Genomic DNA, 24861 nt, shown 5'->3' with positions numbered 1-24861 from the left:
AAAACCTATGAACTGTATAAGACAGTCAATTCAGTTATGGGAAGAAAATACTTGGGTATCTCCCTAGATTTATTGTAATCCATAAAAAGAAGAATGAAGAAATCTAGTATACAGTGAAATGGATATACACACTAATGTGTTGTAATTACGTAATACGATAAATACAGCTACAGTGGCAATCGTTACAGTATATAAGCCTATCAGAGTTATACAATGTTAAATGCCATATATATTCATTTGAAAAAAAAGTGATTTAGGAAAAATAACAATAATGCAATTTAATATATAAATTGACATTGTAAGTTTACTGTTTATAAAAAAGGGTTTCCTTAAAAAAAGAAAGAAAGAGAGAAAAAGAAAGAAAGAAAGAAAGAAAGAAAGAAAGAAAGAAAGAAGGAAAAGGGTTTCCTAGATGGAACAGTAACCAAACATTTTGGGCACCCTGTCCTACAGGAGTTATGTTCAGAATTATTAAATAGCATTTTCCCTGAAGACGACTGTAGCTCTTTATGTGAACATAGTCCCAGCAGTCCTTTCCTGTGTGTTCACTTACTCCTTTAACTACATTTTAAAAAGATTTTTATTCCTTTGACAGAGAGAGAGAACACACACACACAGGGGAGAGAGGGAGAAGCAGACTCCCCACTGAGCAGGGAGCCTGACATGGGGCTCGATCCCAGGACCCTGAAATCATGACCGGAGCCAAAGGCAAACACTTAACCCACTGGTGCCCCTTAACTCCATATTTTAGAAGTGTGCATGGTTATGCTCTTGGCCCAGGTTCTTGAATGATACTATGTTATCAGTGAAACCCACCCGAATAGCAGGAATAGAACTTTTCTCCCCTCTGTAATCTCACTCTACTTTGCACCTGTTTTACTGTAGTAGGATTTCATGCTACATGGTAGTCGGATGCTTCATGCTTGTGTCTGTCAGAGTATATGCTCCTTGAGAACAGTGACATGGTTTTATTGGTTTTCAGATTCTCAAGGTAGGAGAGTTCCTTATGGCATGTAGGCACATGATGGGATGCCGGTAACGTATCACACTGGTGAGGAATGTCTGCCATGCTTTCTCCTCCAACCAAGTCCAAAGGTAGGCACGCCAGAACACATTTTCTAATTGTGAATAGTGAACTCCGTAACAGTTCTTTGACAGCTTTTCCACGTCTTCCCGTTGTGATTCCTTAAATTTGGACACAAATGTGCTGTTTCAGGGATCCTTATCATTTGCGGATGTGACTGTGGGCTTTACCCAGGAGGAGTGGCAGCACCTGGACCCTGCTCAGAGGACCCTGTACAGGGAGGTGATGCTGGAGAACTATAGCCACCTTGTCTCAGTGGGTAAGGATTGTTTCCCATGTAGACTCCTAGTATGCACTTTCATTCTTGGTTTGACACCTGTAGAAGCTTTGTTGAGTTTAATGATATTTAGGTTTGAGATATCAAGTATTAAGCAGAAGGATTGTTGAATCACTGTAAAGAATGAACTGTTGCAATTGGTCCCTGAAGCTTCGTCTTCTGTCTTCTTCAAGGGCCCTGAATCCCATGAGGCTCGCTGAATTCCCATGTCATTTCCCAATTACAGGGTGTTGCATCCCTAAACCAGACGTGATCCTGAAGTTGGAGCAAGGAGAGCAGCCATGGATGCTAGAGGAAGAGTCCCCACGTCAGAGCTACCCAGGTGAGTTAGTCTGTATGAAACAGATGGACACTAGGTGACCGGGTATGAATTTTTTTTTATTCTCAGGTACTTGCTTATATGTTCGTTTTCACATTTAACAAATACTGAGTACCTGCTGTGCCTCACTCAAGTTTTAGGTGCTGAAACACATGATCAAACTGAATTTGTTTCTGACCTCATGGAGCTTACATTCTGAGAGGGAAAGAAAAGAAATAAACACACATATACATACTATACACATAATATGTCATAATATACATAATACATACACACATACACATACTGTATACATAGTATGTCAACAAAAGTCAAGGAAGTTATAAATTGAAATAATGAAATGTAATACTTGAGAAAAGGAAGCCATTCAGGAAGGCATTTGGGTGATCTCAGCTTGAATGAAATGATTATAAAATGCACAGGTTTACATGGGAATAAGCATTTGGTTGTATGAGCAGAGGTGATACAGGGAAGACCCCACGTTGGAGATACTGACTTGGAAATGATCAACTTATGATAGTATTTAAAGTTTTTAAAATTAGTACTTGAAGCTAAGGGATCAGAAGTAAGAATGAACAAATTTGAGAGGTCTGAAAGCTGTCCCCTGGGACACTAATGTTTAGAAGTCATGAAAATGAGAGGACTCCCCGAAGAAGAGAGAAGGAACAGTCTGGAGATAAGGTGGAAACAGAGAATATGGGGTCCTGTAGCTGAGTTAAGATGGTTTTCGAAGACAAAACGAACTTCTTGAAGAAGAATGTATAAAGTCAGCGTTTTCTGCCTTTGTCTGCAAATCCTCCAGAAGCACTAAGGGAAGTGAGCAAGACGAGCTTCGTTCTATGACACTAGTGGATATCTGAAATCCCAAATCAGTACAGGTGTACCTGCAGCAGAGCTGATGACGGATCAAGGAGCGTGTGCATGTTAGCAGGTGGGTAGAAAACAAAAGCATTTCTGATGCGCACGGGGTCTGGCAGTGCGCTTTTCATGAACAGACACATCCGCACCTGAAACTTCCGTGAACAACGGTGCCATGAACTAGATAGTTGAGCTCCCTTGGAGACCGTTTCGTTCTGCAAAGGAGAAGTACTGAAGTGTAGAAGCACAAACCCCACTTTTCAGTAGCCCTCTGTTTCCATGCTGGTGCAAGAGAGACTGTGCATGAGGGAAAACCACCTCATAGACAACTAGATGTGCAGAAAGAATCTTACATGCCATCTTAGCGGGTACTCCTCTGACAGAGAATTTGATGCAAAAACTTAGTTGACAACGGTTGATCGGGATTTGCAGACCTTCTACAAAAGTGAGGGAAGCATGGGGGACGGTGAGGCTGGTTAGGAGGAGGGGAAGGCTCAGGGGGGTGATTACGTCGTTGACTGTAGCTTTGTAATTAGCACATCTGATTGCTCAGACTAGCAGGATATGTTCCGAGTCCCAGTGTGAACCACTGTGTGCCAGAGCAGCTGGTGAGAAAGGTGGAAGGGAAAAGGATGTTATCTTTTGTCTTGTTCCTGTCTCTCAGCTGAAACTGTTCTGTAGAGTTTTAACTACCTTTCTTTCCTGGATTGCATCAGACAGTTGGTCTAGGCAGATGCTGGGGGAGTCGGAGCCTCCATGGGCCCAGTTGGGCCTCTGGGCTTGTTTCTGTGAAATGAGCCCAACACTTGGTTTTCCTCAGTTTGGAGGTGCAGTCAGTGATTGACTCTGTGATGACCAAGAGAGCAAGCTGTTGTGGAGGCGACTCCAACGAGGAAGGAAGGCACATCCTGGTTGATCTGTAAACTGAGACCAACACATGTGCAGAGCGCTTGTTCACAATGAGTTACCCCTCTAGCCCAAGGGATGACTCTGTTCCGTCTCCCAAGTAAACCTTTTGCAGTGTGGTCTTCCTTGAAGAGCTCACATCCTTTTAGCCCAAGTAATGGAAAAGGAACCAGCACAGACGCATGCAAAATGATTATAAGAAAAAAGGGGTGAAAAGTATTGGGAAGAAAGCTAGTTGGTGAAAGAATTGTCATCTGATCCAAGTAGTCATAAAGTAGGTAAATTATGTGACCAAATATTAAATCCTGAGTTTCCAAAGGGTGAACTAATTGAATTAATTATCTCTGTGGTACAGGTATTTAAGAAGGATATTAATAAGGGAATAGCAAACACATGGCAGGGTGTCAAACTGAGAAAAGAGAACAGAAAATAAAATTACAGTAAAGAAAGCAAATTGGAAGAACCCCAAGGATGAATACATACTGGCCAAAATCTGTTCAGGGCCCGCCCGGGTGGCTCAGTCATTAAGTGTCTGCCTTCGGCTCAGGTCATGATACCAGGGTCCTGGGATCGAGCCCCTCATTGGGCTCCCTGCTTGGCGGGAGGCCTGCTTCTCCCTCTCCCACTCCCCCTGCTTGTGTTCCCTCTCTCGCTGTGCCTCTCTCTCTCAAATGAATAAATAAAATCTTTTTAAAAAGTTTGTTCAGAAAGAAAGGATAGATGTAAGCAAGAAGAAAATGAAATAAAATTAGAAGATTACATTAAAAAGAGAGTTCTCATACATACCATACATAGAATCCCTTCCCCAAAATAGAAAGGAAAAGAAATAGAACAAATGTTTAAAATATTTCAAGAATACTTTTTGTGGGGGGAGAGATTTGTGGTTGAATCTGTGTAAAAGGGCCAGTCCTTAGCCACATTAGGATATATTCTGATATAGGGACTAGATTTCAAAAACAGTTATTTTGACAACTGGGCAATATAAGAGAAAGTCCAAATAGCCTCAGACTTTTCCATAGTAAAATCTGTAGCTCAGAGTCAGCAAGAGCAGTTTCTACAAAATCCTCAAGGTGTCACATTGAGAGTATTACAGCCAGTTAAGAAGATACTCTTCAGGGGTGCCTGGGTGGTTCAGTGGGTTAAGCCGCTGCCTTCGGCTCGCGTCATGATCTCAGGGTCCTGGGATCGAGTCCCGCATCGGGCTCTCTGCTCAGCGGGGAGCCCGCTTCCCTCTCTCTCTCTCTGCCTGCCTCTCCATCTACTTGTGATTTCTCTCTGTCAAATTAATAAATAAAATCTTAAAAAAAGAAAAAAAGAAGATACTCTCCAACAAAGACAGCAAGTCTTTTCTGAAGGGACAAGAACTGTAGGATCTTTGTTCCTAGAAGCCTCTGTTAGAGAATGAGTATCAGGTAACCAGGGGGTGACATAAAGAAGCATGGTAAAAAAGCTGGTAGTAGACTCTGACTTTAACTGAAGAACTAATTTTATTTTGTTTTTTAGGTTTTTTTTCCTTAAAGTCTCACCTTTTTGAGAAAGAGAGAGCGTGAACACGGTAGGGAGAGAGAGAGAGAAACAAGCAGACTCTGTGTTGATCATGGAGCCCGACGAGGGACTCTACCCCCAACCCCGAGATCACGACCAGAGCTGAATCCAAGAGTCAGACAGTCAGTCAACCGTGCCACCCTGACACCCCCCACCACAAAGAACTGACTTTAAAACAAATGTGGGGTGGGGCGCTTGGGTGGCTCAGTGGGTTAAAGCCTCTGCCTTTGGCTCGGGTCATGATCCCAGGGTCCTGGGATCGAGCCCCGCATCGGGCTCTCTGCTCAGCAGGGAGCCTGCTTCCTCCATCTCTCTCTCTGCCTGCCAAATAAATAAACAAAATCTTTTTAAAAAATAAAACCAATGTGGGAGCTAGGTGACAGATTGTACGAGTTGCAAATCTAGGCAACAGGGAAAGGGTATGTATCTATATAGATAAGAGGAAGCTAAAAACAAACGGAGAGGAGAGAAGGTATACAAATACAGTGACTTCTTTCATAACGTGATGTGTGTTTTCCTAAAAAAGAACCACTGCTCCATATAAAATAGTGTACTGAAAATCACAGGGCTAACGGAAAAATGGGTTTGGGGATAAAATTCCTAAGAGCTTTGTCAGTGACACAGTGAGAAGCAGCATTGAACTCTGTAGCTATAATTTTGTGTTTACTTCTCCTTTCAGTTCTATTGGTTTTCACGTTATCAATTTTAAGAATTACTAAGTGTATACATACTCGGATCTTTATGTCCTCTTGAGCCCTTGACCCCTTTATGATGAGGTCTCTATTTCTGGTAGAACTTTTTTATTCTGAAGCCTACTTTAATATTACTACTGCTAGTCCACAAATCCTAGCTAAGCCACTTACTGGCTTAGATGAGTCACTTAATCTCTATGGGCCTTTGTTGCTTCATTGTAAATTTGGATAATAAGACCTTTGTCACAGTATTTGTGAGCATCAGATGAGGCAAGATATAAATACACAGGGCCTTGCTAAAATAGGCATCTGGGAAGTTTATACTTTTTTTTAAAGATTTTATTTATTTGACAGATAGAGATCACAAGTAGGCAGAGAGGCAGGCAGAGAGAGAGGAGGAAACAGGCTCCTTGCTGAGCAGAGAGCCCGATGCAGGTTGGATCCCAGGACTCTGGGATCATGACCTGAGCCGAAGACCGAGGCTTTAACCCACTGAGACACCCAGGCACCCCTGGGAAATTTATACTTTTAACCAACATTTAACTAATGCCCTTCCAAATGCTCAGGATATACATCAATGAACAAGAAAGTCAAGGACTCTCCCTTTGCTGGGCTTACATTCAGGAGGGAGGTATAGAGATAAGGACCACAGAGGAAGAAAGGATGCAAATAAATTAATCCTATACTTTCAGGTCATGCTAAATGCTTGAAGGGTTTTAAAGACCAGAAGATGAGATGATAGTGATAGAGGGTATTGGGGATAAGTAGACTGTTTCAGCCAAGTGGCCAGGGGTAGTCTCTTCAAGATTGTATCTGGAAAGGACCTAAATTATATGAAAAGTCTTGACAGCAAAGATCTGTGAGAAGAGCATTGCTGAGAGAGGCAGGAACGTCCTGGTCAGGAGTACCCTGGACTCATTCAGTCAATAGCAAGATGGCTAGTGTGTTTCTATCACGACAAGCACAGTGAGCAATGGCATGAAATAAAGTTGGAGACACCAGCATAAACTTGATCTTGAAGTTCTAGGCCATGCTGCAAAATTTGAATGTCCTTAAAAAAACATGGGGGTCCATTGCAGGTTTTAGTAGTGAGAGAGACTATAATATAACCAAAGGGGAAAAAAAAAAGGTTTTGGCTCTTTGCCCATGGTTCCTGGCACATAGTTCCTAAAACCCTTGGAATCTCTGGCATGAAAAGAGTGTCTTTTGTATACTGAAGTAACTGGTGGCTGGGGGCCGCTAGATCACTTCAGGTGTGTGTGTGGGGGTGTCCATCACCAGTGGCCAGTGACTTAATCACTCAAGCCTAGGTTATGAAACCTCTCTAGGAGCCTCTAAGCCGCAGTTCAGGAAGCTTCGAGAGGTGTGCACCGGAGAGGGTGTGGGAGTTCCACATACCACACACATCCCCAGCCCTTGCCTGTATATCTCTTCTCTTTGGATGCTCCAGAATTGAATCCTTTATAATAAATTGGGAATATAGGGGCCGCCCAGGTGGCTCAGTTGTTAAGCGTCTGCCTTTGGCCCAGGTCCCGGTCGAGCTCTGCATCCGGCTCTCTGCTGGGAGGGAAGCCTGCTTCTCTCTCTCCCAATCCCAATGCTTGTTTCCCTCTCTCACTGTGTCTTGCTCTCAGATAAATAAATAAAATCTTTAAAAATAAAAGAAAATAAATTAGCAATATAGAAGTAAATAGTTTTTTGGGTTTTTTTGAGGTGTTCTAGTGAATTACTAGTCTGCGGTGAGATGGCTAGTCATGGGAACCCACGGTTTATAGTCAGAAGCCCTGGAGGCAAAAAAAAGAAAAAAACGTGAATAGTCCCTTCCGCTTTCTTGTAATGTCTATATGGTATATCTTTTTCCATCTTCTTACTTTTAATCTATTTATATTTAGAGTGGGTTTCCTATAGATAATACATGGTTGGGTCTTTTTTAACTAATGTGAAAATCTCATTTTTTAATGGGAATATTTTAACCACTTAAGTGGATGCCCTGTCGGATACGATACCTTCAGACTGTCACAGACTGATTTCAAATGCCGTCATGCTATTTTATAAGAGGCTTGCAGTGTTGTAATAATATGCTTCTGTTCCTCCTCCCGTTCTGTGTGATATTTTACTTCAAACCCCACAAGGCGGCAAGCAGCTCTTTCTGCCCACAGGTCTTCCTTGTGCAAGATGTTTTCTGTCGGTACGGAAATCTGGATCGACACTTTTCTGCTCATACTTGATTCACTTCACTGTCTTCTAGGTTGCATAGTACCTTCTCTGATTTTTAAATCTCTGTTTTTCCGTATTTAATATTCTGTTTTCTCTTGTTGCCGTCAAGATTTTCTTTTCATCTTTGGTTTTTAGCTGTTCAACTCCGTTGTTTCCAGATTTACCTTTGCTTTTTTTTAGTGTGTGGGGGGGTGGGTTTCCTGGTTATTTTTCCTGTTGTCTTGTCGGTTTCCTAAATAAGTGGTTTGATGTATTTCACTCTTACTTTTTTCCTGGGACTCCAGTTCCTTATGTGTGGCTGTATTGGATACTGTTCCCTAGTTCTTGGATCTGTCTCGTCAGAATTTCCTCAGTGTCTGTGCTCCATTTTCATCTTTTGGCTGCCCATCCAAGCCTGTGTCACAGAGGGTTTATTTCTTTACTTCTGTTTCTCTTCCACCAGTCAGCTGGGCTCATGCTGCTTCAATGAGAAATAAAGCCAGCCACTAGTTAACAGTGATAGATACAGATTTTATTCAGTAACTGTTGGAATGGGGGGTGAGAAGTTTCAGTAAAACCGAGCTCAACTCCACATACTGCTAAGACAGCTAGGGACTTACAGCCAACAGGCAGAGTGGGGGTGGGAATCACTGGATAGAAGATTACTAGGAGAAACACCAACAGTAGGGGGATTCTTGCTGAATGCAGATCGGGCACTAACACATCAGGGACAGGGTTTAAGGAACTTGATCAGATATCAAGGGTGAAGGGACTGTCACTAGACCGACTTAAAAGGGTTCTTGCCGAAACCGAGCTCATCCCGGATAGATCTGGAAGACCTAGTCAAGGCCTAGTTGAGAACAGGCCTCAGAGGACACTAACTGAGCTTTATTCTACAGGAGAGTTCGTCTCAGAGTATCATTAAATTTGCGTTGGTGATGAAATAAATTATAGCAGCTGTACCTTTAATTGTGTAATTTCATTGTAAAATTCTAATGGACAGACTACAGGAAAAGAAAATGAAACCCAAAAGAATGCTTGAGAGGAGTGGCAAGTGATAAGTCATGACAAAACACAGAGGTGAATCTGAACAAATGGGTGTGTAAAGCAATTATGATACAAATATGTAAGGCTAAAAACCATACACAAAGCACTAACTGTATATAAATGAGGTGAGAGGTGATCAAATTGAGTTTGATGCTTCTGTTCTTCAGAAAGGGAGAGGTGAGATATTGAATTAGTCTAGATTTTAAGTTAAATATTCATGGTATGATGTGATGGATAGCCCCTTAAAGCTGAGAAACAGATGTGTATAACTTCTAAAGTTGTAAGGGAGAAAAAATGGAAAAGATGAGAAAGTAATTCAAAATGGAGGAAGAAAAGTACAATAGAATTGGTAGTAAAATTGTGACAAGTAAAAAGTACCAAGTAAAATGTGAGAGATGACTTGATATATTTCAGGAATCACCATAAATAGCAACAGACTACATTTACCTGTTAAAGTACAAATTGTCAAATTGGATCTTTGAAATAAAATAATACCTTCCTATAGCTAAGATAAGAGGTTTTCATTTATTCTGCTAACTGCATATTTATATTTTTAGCATCTTTTGCCCACTTGACATTCAGTGTTATACCTGTGTGTCTACAGAAGATACAGGATATCCTGATCCCTTCAGTGTGAGAAGAAGTAATATCACAGTCAGCATTTACAAATCATAAATTTTCCCCACTTCATTTGTTACCTCCTGTGAATCTTCTCTTGTAACTGTGTCCTTGTGTCATTTTATTTTTCTGTCTTCCTTTCTTATTAATGTTAGATCACTATAGTTATATTTCTGTAAACTTTAGAAAAATTCTTTTTATATTCTCAATTTGTGCTGATACTACCCAGAACACTGGGGCACACTGTTTTCCTCTTTGTTCTGATTCCTAAATGCAGTTAGACTTTGCCCGCCGAAGCATCTAATTTATCATGTTAATATCTTGAGTGTATTTTGCCCAATGCATCATATAGCAAATTTATGTTTCTCTCATTTAATGACCCTTAATCTTTTTTACCCTTTGAAAAAAGAGATTTTATTTATTTATTTAGAGCAAGCACACATGAGTTGGGGGAGGACCAGCAGAAGAGGGAAAGAAAGTATCTCAAGCAGACTCTGCTGAGGGTTGCCTGGGTGACTCAGTCATTGGGCGTCTGCCTTCAGCTCAGGTCATGACCCAGTGTCTTGGGATTGAGCCCTGAGTTGGGCTCCCTGCTCATCAGGGAGCCACCTTCTCCCTCTCGCTCTTCCCCTGCTTGCCTCTCCCCCCTCTTCCCCTGCTTGTGTTCCCTCTCTCTTTCTCTGTCAGATAAATACATAAAATCTTTAAAAAAAAAAACCCCAAAACAAACAAACCTCTGTGCTAAGCATGGAGCCCTACACAGGGCTTGATCTCACAACCCTGAGATCACGATCTGAGCTGAAATCCAGGAGTCAGACACGTAACCACCCGAACCACCCAGATGCCCCAGTTACCCTTAAATATGGCTACGTTTCTTCTGTATGGCACAGAACTGGTGCTAATCCTTCTTGTTAGGATTACCCACAGATGCGCTTTCCTGCCATATAAGTCTACATTTCATTCCTAACATACTTGGGGATTTTTGTGAGTTAATACAGGAAAAGTACCTGGAACAGTGCTTGGCTCATGGTAATGGTTAGTTTTCCTGTTAACTTTTCTTGTTGTTAATATCATTATCATTGGTTTTAAGCACATTTTCAAATTTAAGCTCAGCTTTCCACAGCTTTTGAAATGTTCCTTCATTCCTTTAATTTATGTCATCTACTATAGAATCTGATTCCTGGTAGTGTATGGATGTTGAATGAAGAAGCTATTCTCTGGATTATAATTTCTTCAAAGAGAGCATATCTTACTTTGTTATATAACATATAGTGGCTATTCGATCATTACTTAATTCATTAACTGTGCCTCTCGATGAGTGAGAGAGCCTTTATATTCAGAAAATACTATAAGGAATTAATTTCTAAATGGACCTGTTGGATTATAAACCTGTAGGTTCTTGTTCAAAATTACAGATTTGTAGAAAACTTGAACTTTATTTTGAAAAAGCACACCATTTGCTAAGGACCATTACTTTCATAATCACTCAGGTGTATTCAGAGGAAATCAGATATAAATACATGCCACCAACTTGCATTCCCAGCAACAGTGTAAGAGGGTTCCCCTTTCTCCACATCCTCTTGAACACATGTTGTTTCCTGTTTTTTTTTAAGATTATTTTTTTTTCAATTTATTTATTTTCAGAAAAACATTATTCATCATTTTTTCACCACACCCAGTGCTCCATGCAAGCCGTGCCCTCTATAATACCCATCACCTGGTACCCCAACCTCCCACCCCCCCGCCACGTCTTCTTTCTTTTTTATCCACTCATCTATTGACGGGCTCTTCCATATCTGGCCTACTGTAAATAGTGCTGCAATATAAACGTATCTTCTCAAATGTTTTCATTTTCTTTGAGTAAATACCCAGTAATGGAATTACTGGAACACATGACAGTTCTATTTTTAACTTTTTGAGGAACCTCCACATTGTTTCCCATAATGGCTGCACCAGTTTTCATCCCCACCATCAGTACACAAGGTTCCTTTTTCTCCACATGATCACCAACTCTCGTTCTTTCTTGTTCTTTTTCTGCAGGCAGAGTCCCAGGCTGGCAGGAGAAGTGGGCGTGGTCACTGGGACAGCCCTCCGAAATGGGTCAGGTGACCGTTCAGACTCTGGGGAAGTGAAGGGTTCCTCACGTCACAGCAGCACGCGGGCCATAACGTAGGCGGGTTTTACTGGACCCATCAGACAACCTGTGCAAGACGTGAGGACGAGCGAAATGCGCCGCCTGGAGTGAAGGTTGTGTTGTCTTCTGGGGCTTCTGTCCCCAGGGGATATTCAGGCCGGTGGGGTGGGGGCTAAGGGGCAGGTTATTTGGGGCCGATGTGCCTTGCTTCTGAGGTGACCCCTGTGTTTGAGCAGGAAGGCGGGGGGCTGCAGTTGGATCTGGCACCTGGGCCCACGTTGGTCCCCACGGTGGTTGGGTTGAGGGGAGCACAGGGCCCACCTGCTAGAGTCTGTGGCCCCTCAACTGCCTTTTGACAGCCTGCACCCCGGGCCCGGGGCACCTGGGGCAGAGCCAGAGTCCCAGGGCCCAGGCAGATGCTCATAGGAAAGGACTGGAGCCAGGGAGGGAGGGAGGCAGGCAGGCCCAGGCAGCCATGGCAGCCAGCCAGGTCGCCGGGGTGCCCAAGCCTGGCTCTCTGCTCTGTGCTTTATTTTGGAGGGTTGGAGTTTATTCGGGAAAAATGCGCACAGTGTGAAGTGTGCCGTAGCCACGACCCTGAAGTGGAAGGGTGTTGGGGAAGGGGAAGGTAGTCGTTGTTGGTTTTTTTTTTCCTTGTTGAGTTCCAGGGTTCGCGAGAGGCACGTCTTAGCAAGGAAAGGCCAGAGGCCCATTTCAGCCTCATGGAACTCCTGGCAGCCTAATCTCTAAGCATGTATTAGGGGAAAGTCTTCCAGCAGCTATGCTAAGACTTTGACAGATGGTGGGGCCCTGTGGTTTTGGCCTCCTTGAACCGGCACTCCCTGCTGGGACGGAGGGGCCTGCTTCCGTCATGGGTGACTCCGTGTCTCCCCACGTGTGGGTCCTGAGACCTCGACTGAATGCTGTCCTTGTTTTTACAGGTGGCGCTTCGAGTCTCAGGGGACGTGGCCTGCTGGGCAGCATCCAAAGCGTCTGGCCTCCGTCTCTTCAGTGCAGATGGAAGTTCAGCACGTCCAGGAGTGTGACCGCTGCCATCTCCCTGGTGTACGTGCATCGCAGTGGTAAGTAGTCTTGGTTCTGAACCTCCCGCCTGGGTTGAGGTTCAGGCCTTGACCTGGGTGTCTTTCTTGCCTGCTTCTGTCTTTCTTCCGGAGGAAAAGATAGCCTCTTCTTGTCGATTAACTCGGAGATGTACTCTTAACCAGAATGTGTAGAGTTGGCTGTGGGGGAAAATTACTTCTTGGCACATATGGAGAAGGTTCGGCAAGTCCCTGCCCCACATAAAACTTCTGAACTCCAGGTTTCCCCTTTTAGAAGAGTCCCGAGTTATTGAAGCCTGACTCTATAAAACACACGACGGAGTTAATAAAAAATCAATTGTTTTATATAAAGCAAAACTTAATAAATAAACATTCTCTCTATGATCGACATTCTCCCCACACTTGCTTTATTGGGCCATTCATCTAGAGCAAGGAATCCTGGGCATCTTTACAAATGGATGTCTGAGTGGACTTCGGCACACGTTCTCTCTCTCTCTCTCTCTCTCTCTCTCCTGTTTCATTTCTGGGTGGAGTGGGAGTTATAGAGGATGAGAGACTCCCTTCAGCAGGCTCCCTATGCCTTCGATAGCCTGACTAAGGGCTCAATCCCATAACCCTGACATAACCTGAGCCATAGCCAAACATTGGTCCCTTAACTGAAAGAACCTCGCAGGCATTCCTGGACAGGCTTGGTCTTTATGGAAGGGAGTGTAAGAATCCCCTCCCGTTCTAAAATCTTCTGAATTCGGGAGCATTTCCATGTCTGCAGTGGTCGTACACCCTCTCAGGCCCAGAGATACGTAGCTTTTCTTGGTGGTGGAGAAAAGCTCTTGGCTCCCATGTTCTCATAGATAGGGAGGAAGCCCTCACTGCCTGATGCTGAACTGTTGAGGTTTTCCTGCCCTGGTCCCAACAGGTCTTCCAAAGAACACCTTTGTATAAGATGAAATTACTTTGCAAGCCCCCAGGTGGCACAGTTGAGTAAGCATCTGCCCTTGGCTGAGGTCAGGATCCCTGGATCCTGGGGGAATCAAGCCCTGTATTGGGCACCCTTCTCCATCTTCCTTGCTGCTCGACTCCGACTGTTTTTGCTTTCTTGCTAGCTCTGTCGCTCTCCAATAAGTGAAGTAAATAGAGATATTTCTAAGCGTGTAATTAATTTGTAAATCCTTTGCACTTTGTGAGGACAATATTAGTAGAAAGAAGGACCCATGAGAGGTAGATCACAAACCATGTGTTTGTTGAATCTTGTGGCCATTCATCCTTTCAATCTACCTACACGGATAGGTTTCTGTTTTCGTGAACATCCATCGATCGCCTTGTGTTCTGAGATTCTGAGGTCACCCTCGACTTGATGTTCTCATGGATCCCAGGCAGAGGTACTTCCTGTGACCCCACTTGCGAGCAAGAGACAGTACCTGTGTCAGTTGTGAGAGGTTGTAAAGGAAACGTCCCCCGTTCTTACTTGGCACAGTGTGCACGGTTGTGAGACCCCACCTGTTCGGTGAGACTGGCCTTTATGGAAGTACTCCTGGATCAGAGCAGATGTGCTTGATTTCTAGCTATAGGTTACTGGAATAGCACATTCCGCATCCCTCAGAAGGGGGCCCTGCTGTATGTGTTTGCAGTGTCTGAGTTTGTATCTCAGAGTCACCCGGAGGAATTCCTTGGGAGGTATTTGTCCAGTGATTCTATGGTGAGAAGAATTTCCCCTTGTTGCGTTGGGATCAGTGATTCCTTGGTGTGAGGCTGTCATTGCTGGCTAGGGAATAAGGGATAGCTGAGCCCATTCCTTTGCTCATCAGACTGAGAGGAATTACTTGTGTGCGAATCCACCCAGGTCCTTCCTGTGTTGGCTCCGTGAGGAATGGGATTCCCATATGGGATGTTCTCGGCATTCAGCCACAGCGATGATACAGGGGGTCCCAGGGGTGCCTGCACCTTTTCTCCCGTGTGAGGGGTGAAGCACACTCTGAGATGGTAGCGGGAGCCTCAGGCCTGAGCCCCACCTGAAGCTTCTCCCAGCAGGATACAGCGCCAGTGCCTCTCCCCGTGTGAGTTCTCTGGTGTTGGGAAAGGTCCCACTTCTGGCTGAAGGCTCTGCCTCAGTGACGGGAGACAAGGGGTTTGTACTGTGTGATTTCTGTGGCGGTGAGCAAGGTGGGCGCTCTGGGTACAGGCGGGGCCCCAGTCATGACAGACACAGATTTCACTGCTCTGTGCTGTCTGGTGTCTCCAAATGTGAGAGCTGTATCGAACAGCTCTTCCACATTGACCGCATTTGTCGGGGTTGCCGCTGGTGTGGATCCTCGGATGCTGACTAAGGGTGTGGCTGGCCTAAATGCTTGCTCCTGAGGATGGCATTCAACCGGTTTCTGTCTTTGGGAAGGTGCCCATGGCCTCGAAGGGATGCATGTTGCTGCGAGCTCTTGTGCAGCAATCCCAGCACATGGCTTCTACCCCTTGTGAGGTCCTGGACGTGAAGAAGAACGGAGCTCTCTGAAGCAAGGGTCTCCTACCTTCGTTCCATCCCTGAGGTGCGTCTCCGGTGGTCTTACTGTGTAGAGAGCTGAGCACTGCCTTGGGGTTGTTCCCTCCATGTGTATCATGTCTCCTTTCCTTGGAAGGGTGAGTTCTCTCATGTCTCCCGAGGTTAGAGCCCCCACTAAAGTCTCTCCCACACTGGGGAGATGGGTGTGCTGTGATCCAGGATGGACGAGCTCTGATGTCCCTGGCACCAGGGACACATGGCTGAAGGTTTTTCCACACTGTCAGCAAATACAAGGCTTGTCTTCCCAGGACACAGCACACCCGGAGTGAGGTGAGGCACGTGAGACCTCTCCGTGCTGTGCCCCAGCATTGCCCGGGTTCCTGTGCAGTGTGAACCCTCTGCTAATGGCCAGAACAGGAGGGGCTGTGGCAGGATGGCTCCCTCACGTTCCTCCCTTCCTGACTCAACGCACACGTTCCAGCCCCTTCCTTCAGGAATGGTTGCTGTGTCTACCCCTGCAAGCCACTTGTAGTTGGGTGCCTATTCCTGTTTGGAATTCAGATAGATCTTTCTACATGGTAGCCTCACCCCCACATCAACTGCTGATTAAATTTTTGATGTTTCCGTTTCAAAGACTATATACCCGTGAATCGTGCTGAAGCCAGTGACTTTTCCAGACACTCGGGCGGCGCCTTGACTCAAGGCTCATTTCAGCCGAGAAATGAAACTCTTCAGGTTTCTGGTAGGACAGCCCGTATGCTCAGGGCCTTGGATGACAGGAGATTGTGGGGAATGCTTAGCATAGCCCGTGTCCAGCTCTAGTGTGGAAGGCCAGGTTTCATGACCCTGAAGCTTCCCGTTGACTTGCAGAGAAGCAGACCTTTGAGATTCCCCCTTGTGGGTCTCCCTTCATCCTTTATAATAGGGAACATATTGCCGTGAGCTCCTGGGTCTTGTACGCACAGAATGAGTCCCGGAACACTAGGTGAAAAAGTACTGAAGCGCTGTGTGGGGACTAACAGAACAGAACGAGAAATGGAAAGAGGGGGAGGGAGGAAGGAATACAAAGAACAAAAAGATCATGCAGGGACGGAAGGAAGGAAGGGATGGCGGGCGGTCTTGAAAAAGGGAGAAGAGGAGCTGGTAGAGAGGCATTAGGGGAAAGAAGAATTTTGAAAGTTGTGAGACAAACATCTGAGAGTTAAGGTTTGAGCTTGATGACAAAGGAAAGAAATGGAGTCCTCTACTCAGGAGCAGGAACCGGTTATAGGGTGTTGGTGATGAGAACCTATGGACCAGATAAACCTGCGAGACAAAGAAAGTGAGGTTGGGATGCTGGAGAGTTTCAGAAGGGCAACGCCAACCACGTCGAGGACTGAAAGAGGGGCCATGTGAGGGTTTGAGTGCAAGAATCCCAGAAGAGTCCAGTCCTCGGGGGACACAGAATGTGCAGTGGGTGAGGTGGATGGAGTCGGAAGAGGGGACAGAAATGGGCCCGTGTTGCGGGGTTGTTTCCACAGGAGCCCTACAAGAGACAGGACTGATGTAGGACAGAGGTTAGCATTCAAGGCTGAGGTCATGAAAGAAGTCTGAGACGGCTTTGCTGGCAGGAGGTGATTTTTATTAAAGCACAGAGGTATGATCCTTGGGTCGAAAGGGCTGCTTGCTGGGGTCCTGCCGTGAGGCTGACTCTTTGGGATGGCATTGGGGGAGGTCAGGCAAAAGGGAGGTTTTGCAAGAACGTGGCAGGAGGATAGAGGACACCCAGCATACGGGAGGCTTGGCTCTTGTGAAGGGAAGGTGGTTTTTCCTGCTAGGAAGGCATGAATTGAAAGATGGTGGGGAGCTTCCCGGAGGAATGTTACCTTCCTCCTCTCACAGGTCCTTCTCAACGGACTGCAGAAATGGAGATCCGGGCCTCTGGCAGGTCCCTAGCCTCTCGTGAAGCGAGCCTCTTCCTGCAGAATCACGAGGACTTTTACAAACCGAGGGAGACTCCGGTCTTGCCGGGTTTTGATCTCCATCTGGGGAGAATCTGTTTTTTTCCTTTCCTCAGCTGAGGGCAGTCAGAGCGCCTAAGGGATGTCCCCCGTATCACAGGTTGGGGGGCGGTGTGGCATGCCAGCTCCTGCTTGGTGCTCAGCTAGCCTCCTCCTCCTTCCTCGTTTGCCCCTGAGCAGTGCAGAGCGTTGCACAGTTAAGGGTGTTGAAGGAGGACAGTCTCCTCTTCTGTAACTTCTTCCTACTGAATAGGGGCGCAGAGCTGTCCCTCTGCGTAGGTCGTTGCTGGTCAGGTGGGGGAGGCCCCGCTGGGGGAGGCCTCAGCTGTCAGAGTCGTAAAAGGAAGAGGTCACTGAGTGCAGGGGAGAACTTGTGACTGGATCTTCCTGAGCGGAAAGGACCATCTGTCCTCTGGAAGTTATTGCAGTGAAGGGTTCCTGGCACCACCTGCAGAGACAGGACGAGGGGGTGGGAAACAACACAACAAGATTAGAAGAAGAAAGAGAAGGAAAATCCCCATGAAGAGTCCTCTGATAGTGGGTGAGAACCCTCCCCCAGGCCAAGAGTTGAGCCAGTCTTTAAGGAGAGGAATCCTTGGAAGTGGGGATTTGAGCAGTGGTGTCTGGTAGGAACCCAGAGTTCTCTTTGAGATCATGGGGAATGTATGCACAGCATTGTGTCTTTCGATGGGCACAGGCTCCACCTTGTGTAGCAGTTACCACCTCTGAAGCCTTTGTGTTCTGTAGAACTGCCTTGTGCATTGGGATCATTCCCATATTTCACTGAGAAATCCTGTTTGGGGTGACACGGTGGGCCTTGACTGTGTACTCATAAGGACTTCCCCATGCCCCACGACATCCTCCATTCCCAAAGAGGGGCAACGATGGATGCTAGGTGTCCACGTCAGTGGAACAGAGCACCCGTGCACCGTTGCTTAAAATGGGGAAGGTTGTCTGGGTCGGTGATGGTTTTCATGATGCGCCCATGCATTTGGCCCAGGCCAAATGTCTGGGGGCCTCTGGAGCTTGGGGAAGCCATGGGCCCGGTTAGAGCTTCATGGCCATTGCATCCCAGCTTGGGGCCCTTATCGAATCCTGAGTCTTCTTGAACCGCTGTCAGGCTTTCAAGGGCTCCTCGGGTTAGGAGGGCCATTCTTGGAACATGCAAGCATTTCAGGCCCATATTGGGTTGGCGGGTTCTGGCTTGGGAAGAAGAGCCATTTCTGTCCATCGCTTCATGGGCGACGAGGACGAGGAAGGCCTGTCGGAGTCTGGATAAATGCTTGTATGATTTGTTGCCAATGAGAACCAACAGGTGGGCACTAGGATCTCTGCTCTGGGGGCAGACATGTTTGCTGACAGGCTTTGGCCTCAGCAGTCCGAGTTCGAGTGATGACGGCACTCCTGGTTCTTCTTTCCGCCTTTCCCTGAAACTGTTGCTGTTGCTAAAGCACCTGTCCTCCGCATTTTTGTAGGGGCCTCTGCAGTGTGGTGGACTTCAGAGCCTTTCCAGAGTTAGGAGCCATGGGCGTAGAGCGGTCGGGTCCAGGCCTAAGGATCGCTGGGTTTCCATTTGGGCTGGTTTCGGGTGTTAGTTTAGGATTATCTGGAAGCGTAAGGTGGTACTTGGTAATATCATGGGCCTGCTGTCATGGTTTGGTGGCCTTTGTTCTCTGGGACGCTCAGGAGCCGATGCCAAGTCCTTAGAATCAGGGGCCATCCCCGTATGAATTGGGAGGTTCCTTTTCCCAGGAGGGCAGTTGGATGCTTAGCTAAAGCCACTGATTGCCAGTGTACCTGAATAGGGGTGGCTTCTTGGATCAGTAGGACTGGGAGGGAAGAAACCATTGCAAGAAGCCCTTCTGTTTGGAGGTCGCGCCGGAAGATTGTTAGTAGGAATCGCCGGTGAGTGGGAGAAAACTTGTCCGGGAGATACGGGCACCCCAAGGGCACCCTGCACTCCAGGTAGAGAGTGGGGTCCTTCATTGTTCCCATAAGTCCCCAGAGAACCCTGTGGAGTGGTGTGTGTTCTCTGACTTTGAGAGATCGAGTTCCTCATCCCAGCCCCATCCAGCTGGTCAAGGTGCTCGTTGAGTTCCACAGTCATGGGGGAGTCTATCGCATGGTTCAGTTGCTGAGTGAACCCTGAGCCCATGGGGTCCCGGTGTTATGCCCGCAGAATAAGGAGCCAGGGGACTGCCCACCCACGAGCTAATGTGGCCATGTTTCTGAGGGTGACCCCAAGTTGTCTAGCTTAGGTAAGCGACGCATTTGGAAAGGCCACCAGAGTTAGACGTGAACGTGCACAAAGATGGGTTCTTGAAACTGACTTTTCCTCTTCAAAAGAGCACTCCTTTCCAGAGATAGCCAACTCAGGGCTCATGTTCCACAGAAAGCAAGGTGCGCTTTAACCCACATGGCCCCCTTATCGACTTAAGGACAGCAAGCCTTGTGATCGATCCGGAGTGATCGGTTAGAATCTGCATCGCTGGGACTTCTCCGAGGAAATCTCTAACCGTTGTCTCTCGAGGCCAGAAGCCAAGGGAAGGGCCGGCCGTCGGACTGGCCTGTGATACCTGTGGATTTGGGCAGGTTCCTTTTCCTGAGGTGCCTGATAGATCCTGGGGTTCCTACTCCTGCCAGGAAGTGACACTCTTTCTGCTCCTGGTGAGGCGGTGGGTAGTCTGGAGGCCAAGGGGTCAGGCCAGCATTCCCAAGGGGCTTGCTAGCCGCCGGCTTCCCGAAAGTCAGCCTCAGTCCCTTAAAGCCCTTTGGTCTCGTCTGGGTCTCAGCCTCGCTGTCTCCGTAGGACAGTCCCATCCAAGCCTTGGTCAGATCAGCCATCAGTGATGGCCCCGTTCCAAGGCGAAGAGATTCTCATGGAACATCAGGGGATGCTGAGGGTTGCCATGGGAGAGGAAGTGGTTCCCGAGACCTTTTGACTGGAGGGCTAGGGCAGAGTCAAACGCGCCATGCTTTCACGTGCCTCCGAAGGAATGTTGGGTCCCATTTCGGTACGTCCTAGATGTCTAACATTGCCATCCTTGAGGCCCACGTTTTCCCCGAGGTGCAGCATGGTGCTTGGGGCCCCCGTTCCTCTGGCGTGGTGTCTGGGTGCTCCCGAGTTGGAGCTCAGATGAAGGACAGCCTCTCGTCGCTACACCTCTTGCTGCTGCCAAACACACAGGCTGAGCGCGGCCCGTTATGTGGGGCCGCTGCCAGTGTTGAGCCCAGTATTGGTCACGGTCCTGTGGTGGAAGCGACGGGCGGTTCTGGGGCGGCACCCTCGGGGAATCCAGCAGGGCTAGGGTTGCTGCCTCTCGAGTGGTTCCCAGGGTGGTCAAGGGGCCCTGGCAGTGCCGCTTTGTCCTGAATGTGTCATGCTCTTCAGGGTTGCAGGGGACAGCGGGAGGAGGAGCAGCCCCTGCAGCAGGCAGGGGAGTCGACGGGAAGGCTGCTGTCCCGCCCAGTCCCAGGTGGGCCCAGTCTCACCAGACAATGGACTGTATGGGCCCAGATGGTTGCCTCGTCCTCCAAGTGCCCATCATTGGCAGGGCCCGGGCAGCCACCTCTGGGTGTGGTGGCCGACCCAGAGGGTCCTTTCATCCGATCCTCGGGGCTCCAGTGCCGTCTTCTGGTGGGCTGCCCAGAAGCCTTCTCTTTGGCCTACGGAGGTCAGGCGTAAGAGAGCAGTTCCTGCAGGCGTGTTTCCCTGTGTGTTCACACCAACTCCTCCTCCGGGCCCAAATCGGAGCTGCAAGGGGGGCCCCAGGGCCGTCCTGGCTCCCTTTGTCGGAGCACCCCAGGAGCTTCTGGTGCCCCGGGGTCATGGGCACACTGTCCTGTGGCGCAGCTGTGGAGACAACAGGTGGAGCGGTGTGAGATAGCGAGTGGCGTGTGGCCTGGGCCAGGTCTTACTAGAGGCCTGTGGGGTTTTGCGGGACGTGTCTTCTGAGGTGTTGAGGTGGAGGTTTCCCTGCAGGACCCATGCGTGACCTGAAGAAAGGGGAATTTCCCGTGGGCCCCCTGGGGCAGAATGAAGGCTACACTGTCAGGGTCCCTCAGGCCCCTTCCCTGACCGACCTCCTCCATGACGGCGGGGCCCTCCTCCTGCTGGGCTGTCCCTTCCCCAGCCTCTCTGAGAGCCCTGGACATGCCCTTCTCTGTGGGGGGAGCCTTTGCCCACGCGAGTGTTGCAGGTGGTGTGGCAGAGACGACGTGCTCCCAACCCCCACGGGAAGTGAGTTTGCACATTCCACGGGCTGTGGGCAGGTGTTGGGCGAGGTGGGAGCAGGCAGGGTGGCCTTTCCCTGGTGGGTCTCTCCTGCCGACTGAGGGATCGAGGAAAGTCTCAGGAGGATGAAACTCACAAAGGGAAGTGGTGCCACGAGGGGACCCACTACCTCCCACAGGCGTCTTGGAGGCTTGGGGGATGGGAGGTGTCGGTCAGATCATACGGGAGTGGCCGGCGGACAGCTGGAGACCAGGCCCGACTCCGTGCCCACAGGGATGCAGCGCTGGGAGGGGTGAGCTGTCCTGCTCCTGTGAGCCCGGGGGCCTGTCTTTATTTGCTCATTTCTCACGTGCCTGAAGTGGGAGATGAGGCCACCCCACCACTGTCTCTTCCCGACTAGCGTTGTCCAGGAGCAAGCCATCTGCTGACTTTTCCAGGGGCATGCAAGGGGCATGCAAGGGTGGGAGGGCAAGCCTTGGGTCGTGCAGAGGGAGGGGCTCCACAGGGGGCGTGGAGCCCTTTGCCAGAAGAGCACCGTGCCTGGGCTGCCTAGGGTCCAGTCCCTCCAGGCAGCCAGTGCCCTCCTTCCAAGATCAGAAGCTCCTGGACGACAGCACCCGACCCCCACAGGGAGTTGCCCGGATCAGGTGGAGGTTCCCCATGGGATGTTCTCAGGGCTTCCTAGTGCCTACAGGGACTGGGACCTTCGTCTCCTCTCCTCTTTGTGGTCAGAGGCTAGGGCAGGACCCCGGGTTCTGTGCGGTTTCCCGAGGTGCCCAGAACAAGGACGGGGCAACGAGGGAGAGTGTGTGTCCATGTTCACCGGCCCCTTTTCCTGCCTGACTCACCCCTTTCCCGAGTCCTCCTCTTCTTCTGCTTCCCTTGTGGTTTGTGTAAAGTCCACCGAAGGGAAGCTTCTTGAGAGCTGGGAGCAAGAGCAGAAGTTGGCATGAGCACAGACTCCCCGGTAGGAGAAAACCAAGTGGGGCACCCAGGCCCAGCTTCCCTTCCCGAGGCCCCTCCAGCCGGGTGAGCCATGCCCTGCGGACTCCCAGCCCTCCTCCCTGCTCTGCGGTCTGGGGCCGCTTCCCAGAGTCTGCATGGAGGGGTCAGGGTGATAGGAGGAAAGCGGTGAGGAGGGCTGCCGGGGAATTTCAAGCAGCAGTTCCGATGCAAAGCCCGTGTTCCTGCTGGAGACGAGGGCCTCCTGGGTGGGCATCGTCAAAGCAGGGAAAGGGGAAGAGCTGGGAGTAGGCACTTATGGACAGAGGAGAGGGGAAGCCCAAGAGATGGATGTGGAAGTGCATTACAGGCACAGGGTGGCTGCTTCCGTCAGAATCGTCATCTTCCGCGAAATCCTCGTCTGGGTCAGAGAGCAGCGGGGATGCTGAGGTGGCCGTGCGAGACGACCCACGGCCTGCCGCTCTGGGGATGCTGGGCTCTGCCCTCAGTGGGGTGCGTCGCTAGCTCCGAGTCCTCCCTGGCCTTGGTTGCTTGATCTCTGCAGGGTTCGTGGGCGGGTGTCTCTGGTTGCCCACCTGCTCTTCCCACCTCCCGACTCTCTCCAAGATCCGGAAGCCCGGCTGTGTGATCCTTTTCCCGCTGGAGGCTGTCACTGTCCCTAAGACGGCCTCTGTGGGACTTTGTCTTCCTCCGTCCTTGTTTCTGTCCTTCCCTGCTCTTTTTCTTCCTCCTCCTCCTCTACCCCCCCGCCCCCACAGATGCTCCATCTCCTTCACCCTGCCAAGCTCCACCCGTCCTATTGTTGTCCAGGAGGGGGCAACCAAGGAATGAGAGGAGACATCCTGGGTCCCCCGGAATTAATCCCCCTGTGCTGGGAGCAGCTGTCATGGGTCTGGGATTTTTGGGGAGGTGCAGGGAGAGATGGCCCACCACGTGCCCACAGTCCCTGTCTGCCCAGGGACTGAGATGACCTTCTCAGAGACGTGTTTCAGGGAATGCAACGCCCTGTGTTTCCCTAAGTGCTACAGAGGTTGAATGGAGACAGGAGCACGGGAAAGTATGCAGGTGCCCTCAGCTGTTCTGGCAGCCCTGGAAAATGTCCAGCAGTGTGGTCACTGAAACACAGGATTCCTGCCAGTGCTCCTGCTGAGGCATGCCTGGAATGGACGGGGTAGCGGTGTGTGTAGGGCCCTGGGCAGGCCTGAGGGACGTTTGCCAGTTGGGCATGCCTAGGGAGTGGAGAGCATGGCCAGGGCTGTAAGCCGGCGAGGTGGGTTTGTGAGAGGAACCGTGACTCCCTGGCCCTATTCCCAAGAGACTCTGTGCTATGCCTCGACGCCAGCTGGTGAGAGGTAGTGTGGACCCAGGGAGGCAAGTGTGTGAAGCAGGTTCAGCAGCCCCTTCACACAGGCCCAGGGGACCGTGGCCCACGACAGGGGGTCTCCATGGTAGCTGCAAGGGGCATCCCGCCCTTGGGAACATGTCCACAGGTCAGACTCGGCTAGGGTGTGAAGGCTGGCAGAAGCTCCGATTTACGGGAGCCTGTGTAGTGAACCCAGGGGAAGTACGCTTTCCCTTCTGCAGCTCTGGGAGTCCCCTTGAAGGTACAGCAGCTTGGAGAGAACCGGATGGTTTGGTAGTCGGGGTTATAAGGGAGAGAATTTAGACCTGTCTTCCACCTCCTGGCTCAGACCAGAGCATAATGTCGCGGTTCTCTTGCCTAGGAGAGTGCGGTTGGGGCTGCAAGTCTTGAGCATGACCAGGTCTGGGCCCAGTGCCAAGAAAGATGCAGAATCTCTTGTGCACCATTCCCGGGAGGCCATGAGCAAAGAGGCCAAGCTATGACATGTGGCCGCGGCCAAGGGAGGCACGAGCAATCTTTGATGGAAAAGATCCTTCAAGGAGCCGCGCAAGGAGTCCAGTGATGATGACAAACCCAGCCTACCCTAAAGGCCCGTGGACACCTCGTCTGTTCTTTTCATCCCGAAACCGTGACACGAGGCAATGATGCCTGTGCCAGAGCATCCCTTTCCTTTGTTGTTTTTGACCCACCTTCCTCATTCTCCGGAGTGGCAGGGGCAACCCCATGTTCCCGGGAGCCCTGTCCCTGTGTTCCCCTCCTCGGTGCCGTTCCCTACCTGAAGAGACTTTGTCCTCACTGGTGGGAGTAATCCTCGATGCTCTCTACCAGTAGGTCCGGAAGAACTGAAAGAGGAGCAATGCCGTTAGGAGAGAAACCGCCTCACCCCTTCATCCCAGGTGCGTTGAGATGTCTCTGGGCCATGCAGCATCTGCCTGACTTTTCTGCCGTGCTGTCAGAGGTTCACAGGGGTGGCGGAGCCGGAGCCCTTGGAGGAGACGGGGATTGGAGTTTCATGCCTTCTAATGAGACCAGGAGGCTACAGCAGCCACCTCCGTGTCATTTCTGCATGCCCA

The 24861-nt window shown here is 49.1% G+C and overlaps 1 protein-coding gene and 1 long non-coding RNA gene across 3 annotated transcripts in view; both read left to right on the top strand.

Moving 5' to 3' along the window:
• Positions 1–2585, top strand: part of LOC122900567 (zinc finger protein 37A-like) — a 33045-nt gene extending 30460 nt beyond the window's left edge. For both annotated transcript variants that reach the window (XM_044239312.1, XM_044239313.1), the window contains 4 exons: positions 983–1095; positions 1217–1343; positions 1588–1683; positions 2483–2585. In XM_044239312.1, coding sequence (XP_044095247.1) covers positions 1030–1095; positions 1217–1343; positions 1588–1683; positions 2483–2523 — 330 coding nt within the window. In that variant the 5' untranslated portion in view covers positions 983–1029 and the 3' untranslated portion in view covers positions 2524–2585. The remainder of the gene's footprint in view (positions 1–982; positions 1096–1216; positions 1344–1587; positions 1684–2482) is intronic.
• A 9111-nt stretch (positions 2586–11696) lies between these two features.
• The window catches only part of LOC122900564, a 32888-nt gene continuing 19723 nt past the window's right edge, over positions 11697–24861 (top strand). The window contains exons 1-2 of the long non-coding RNA XR_006383266.1: positions 11697–11789; positions 12618–12758. This is a non-coding gene — a long non-coding RNA (uncharacterized LOC122900564). The remainder of the gene's footprint in view (positions 11790–12617; positions 12759–24861) is intronic.

Source organism: Neovison vison, chromosome 2 (assembly GCF_020171115.1).
Source record: "Neovison vison isolate M4711 chromosome 2, ASM_NN_V1, whole genome shotgun sequence".
NCBI lineage: Eukaryota > Metazoa > Chordata > Mammalia > Carnivora > Mustelidae > Neogale > Neogale vison.
Note: the sequence above shows the minus strand (reverse complement) of the source record. Positions and strands in the feature narration are given on the sequence as shown.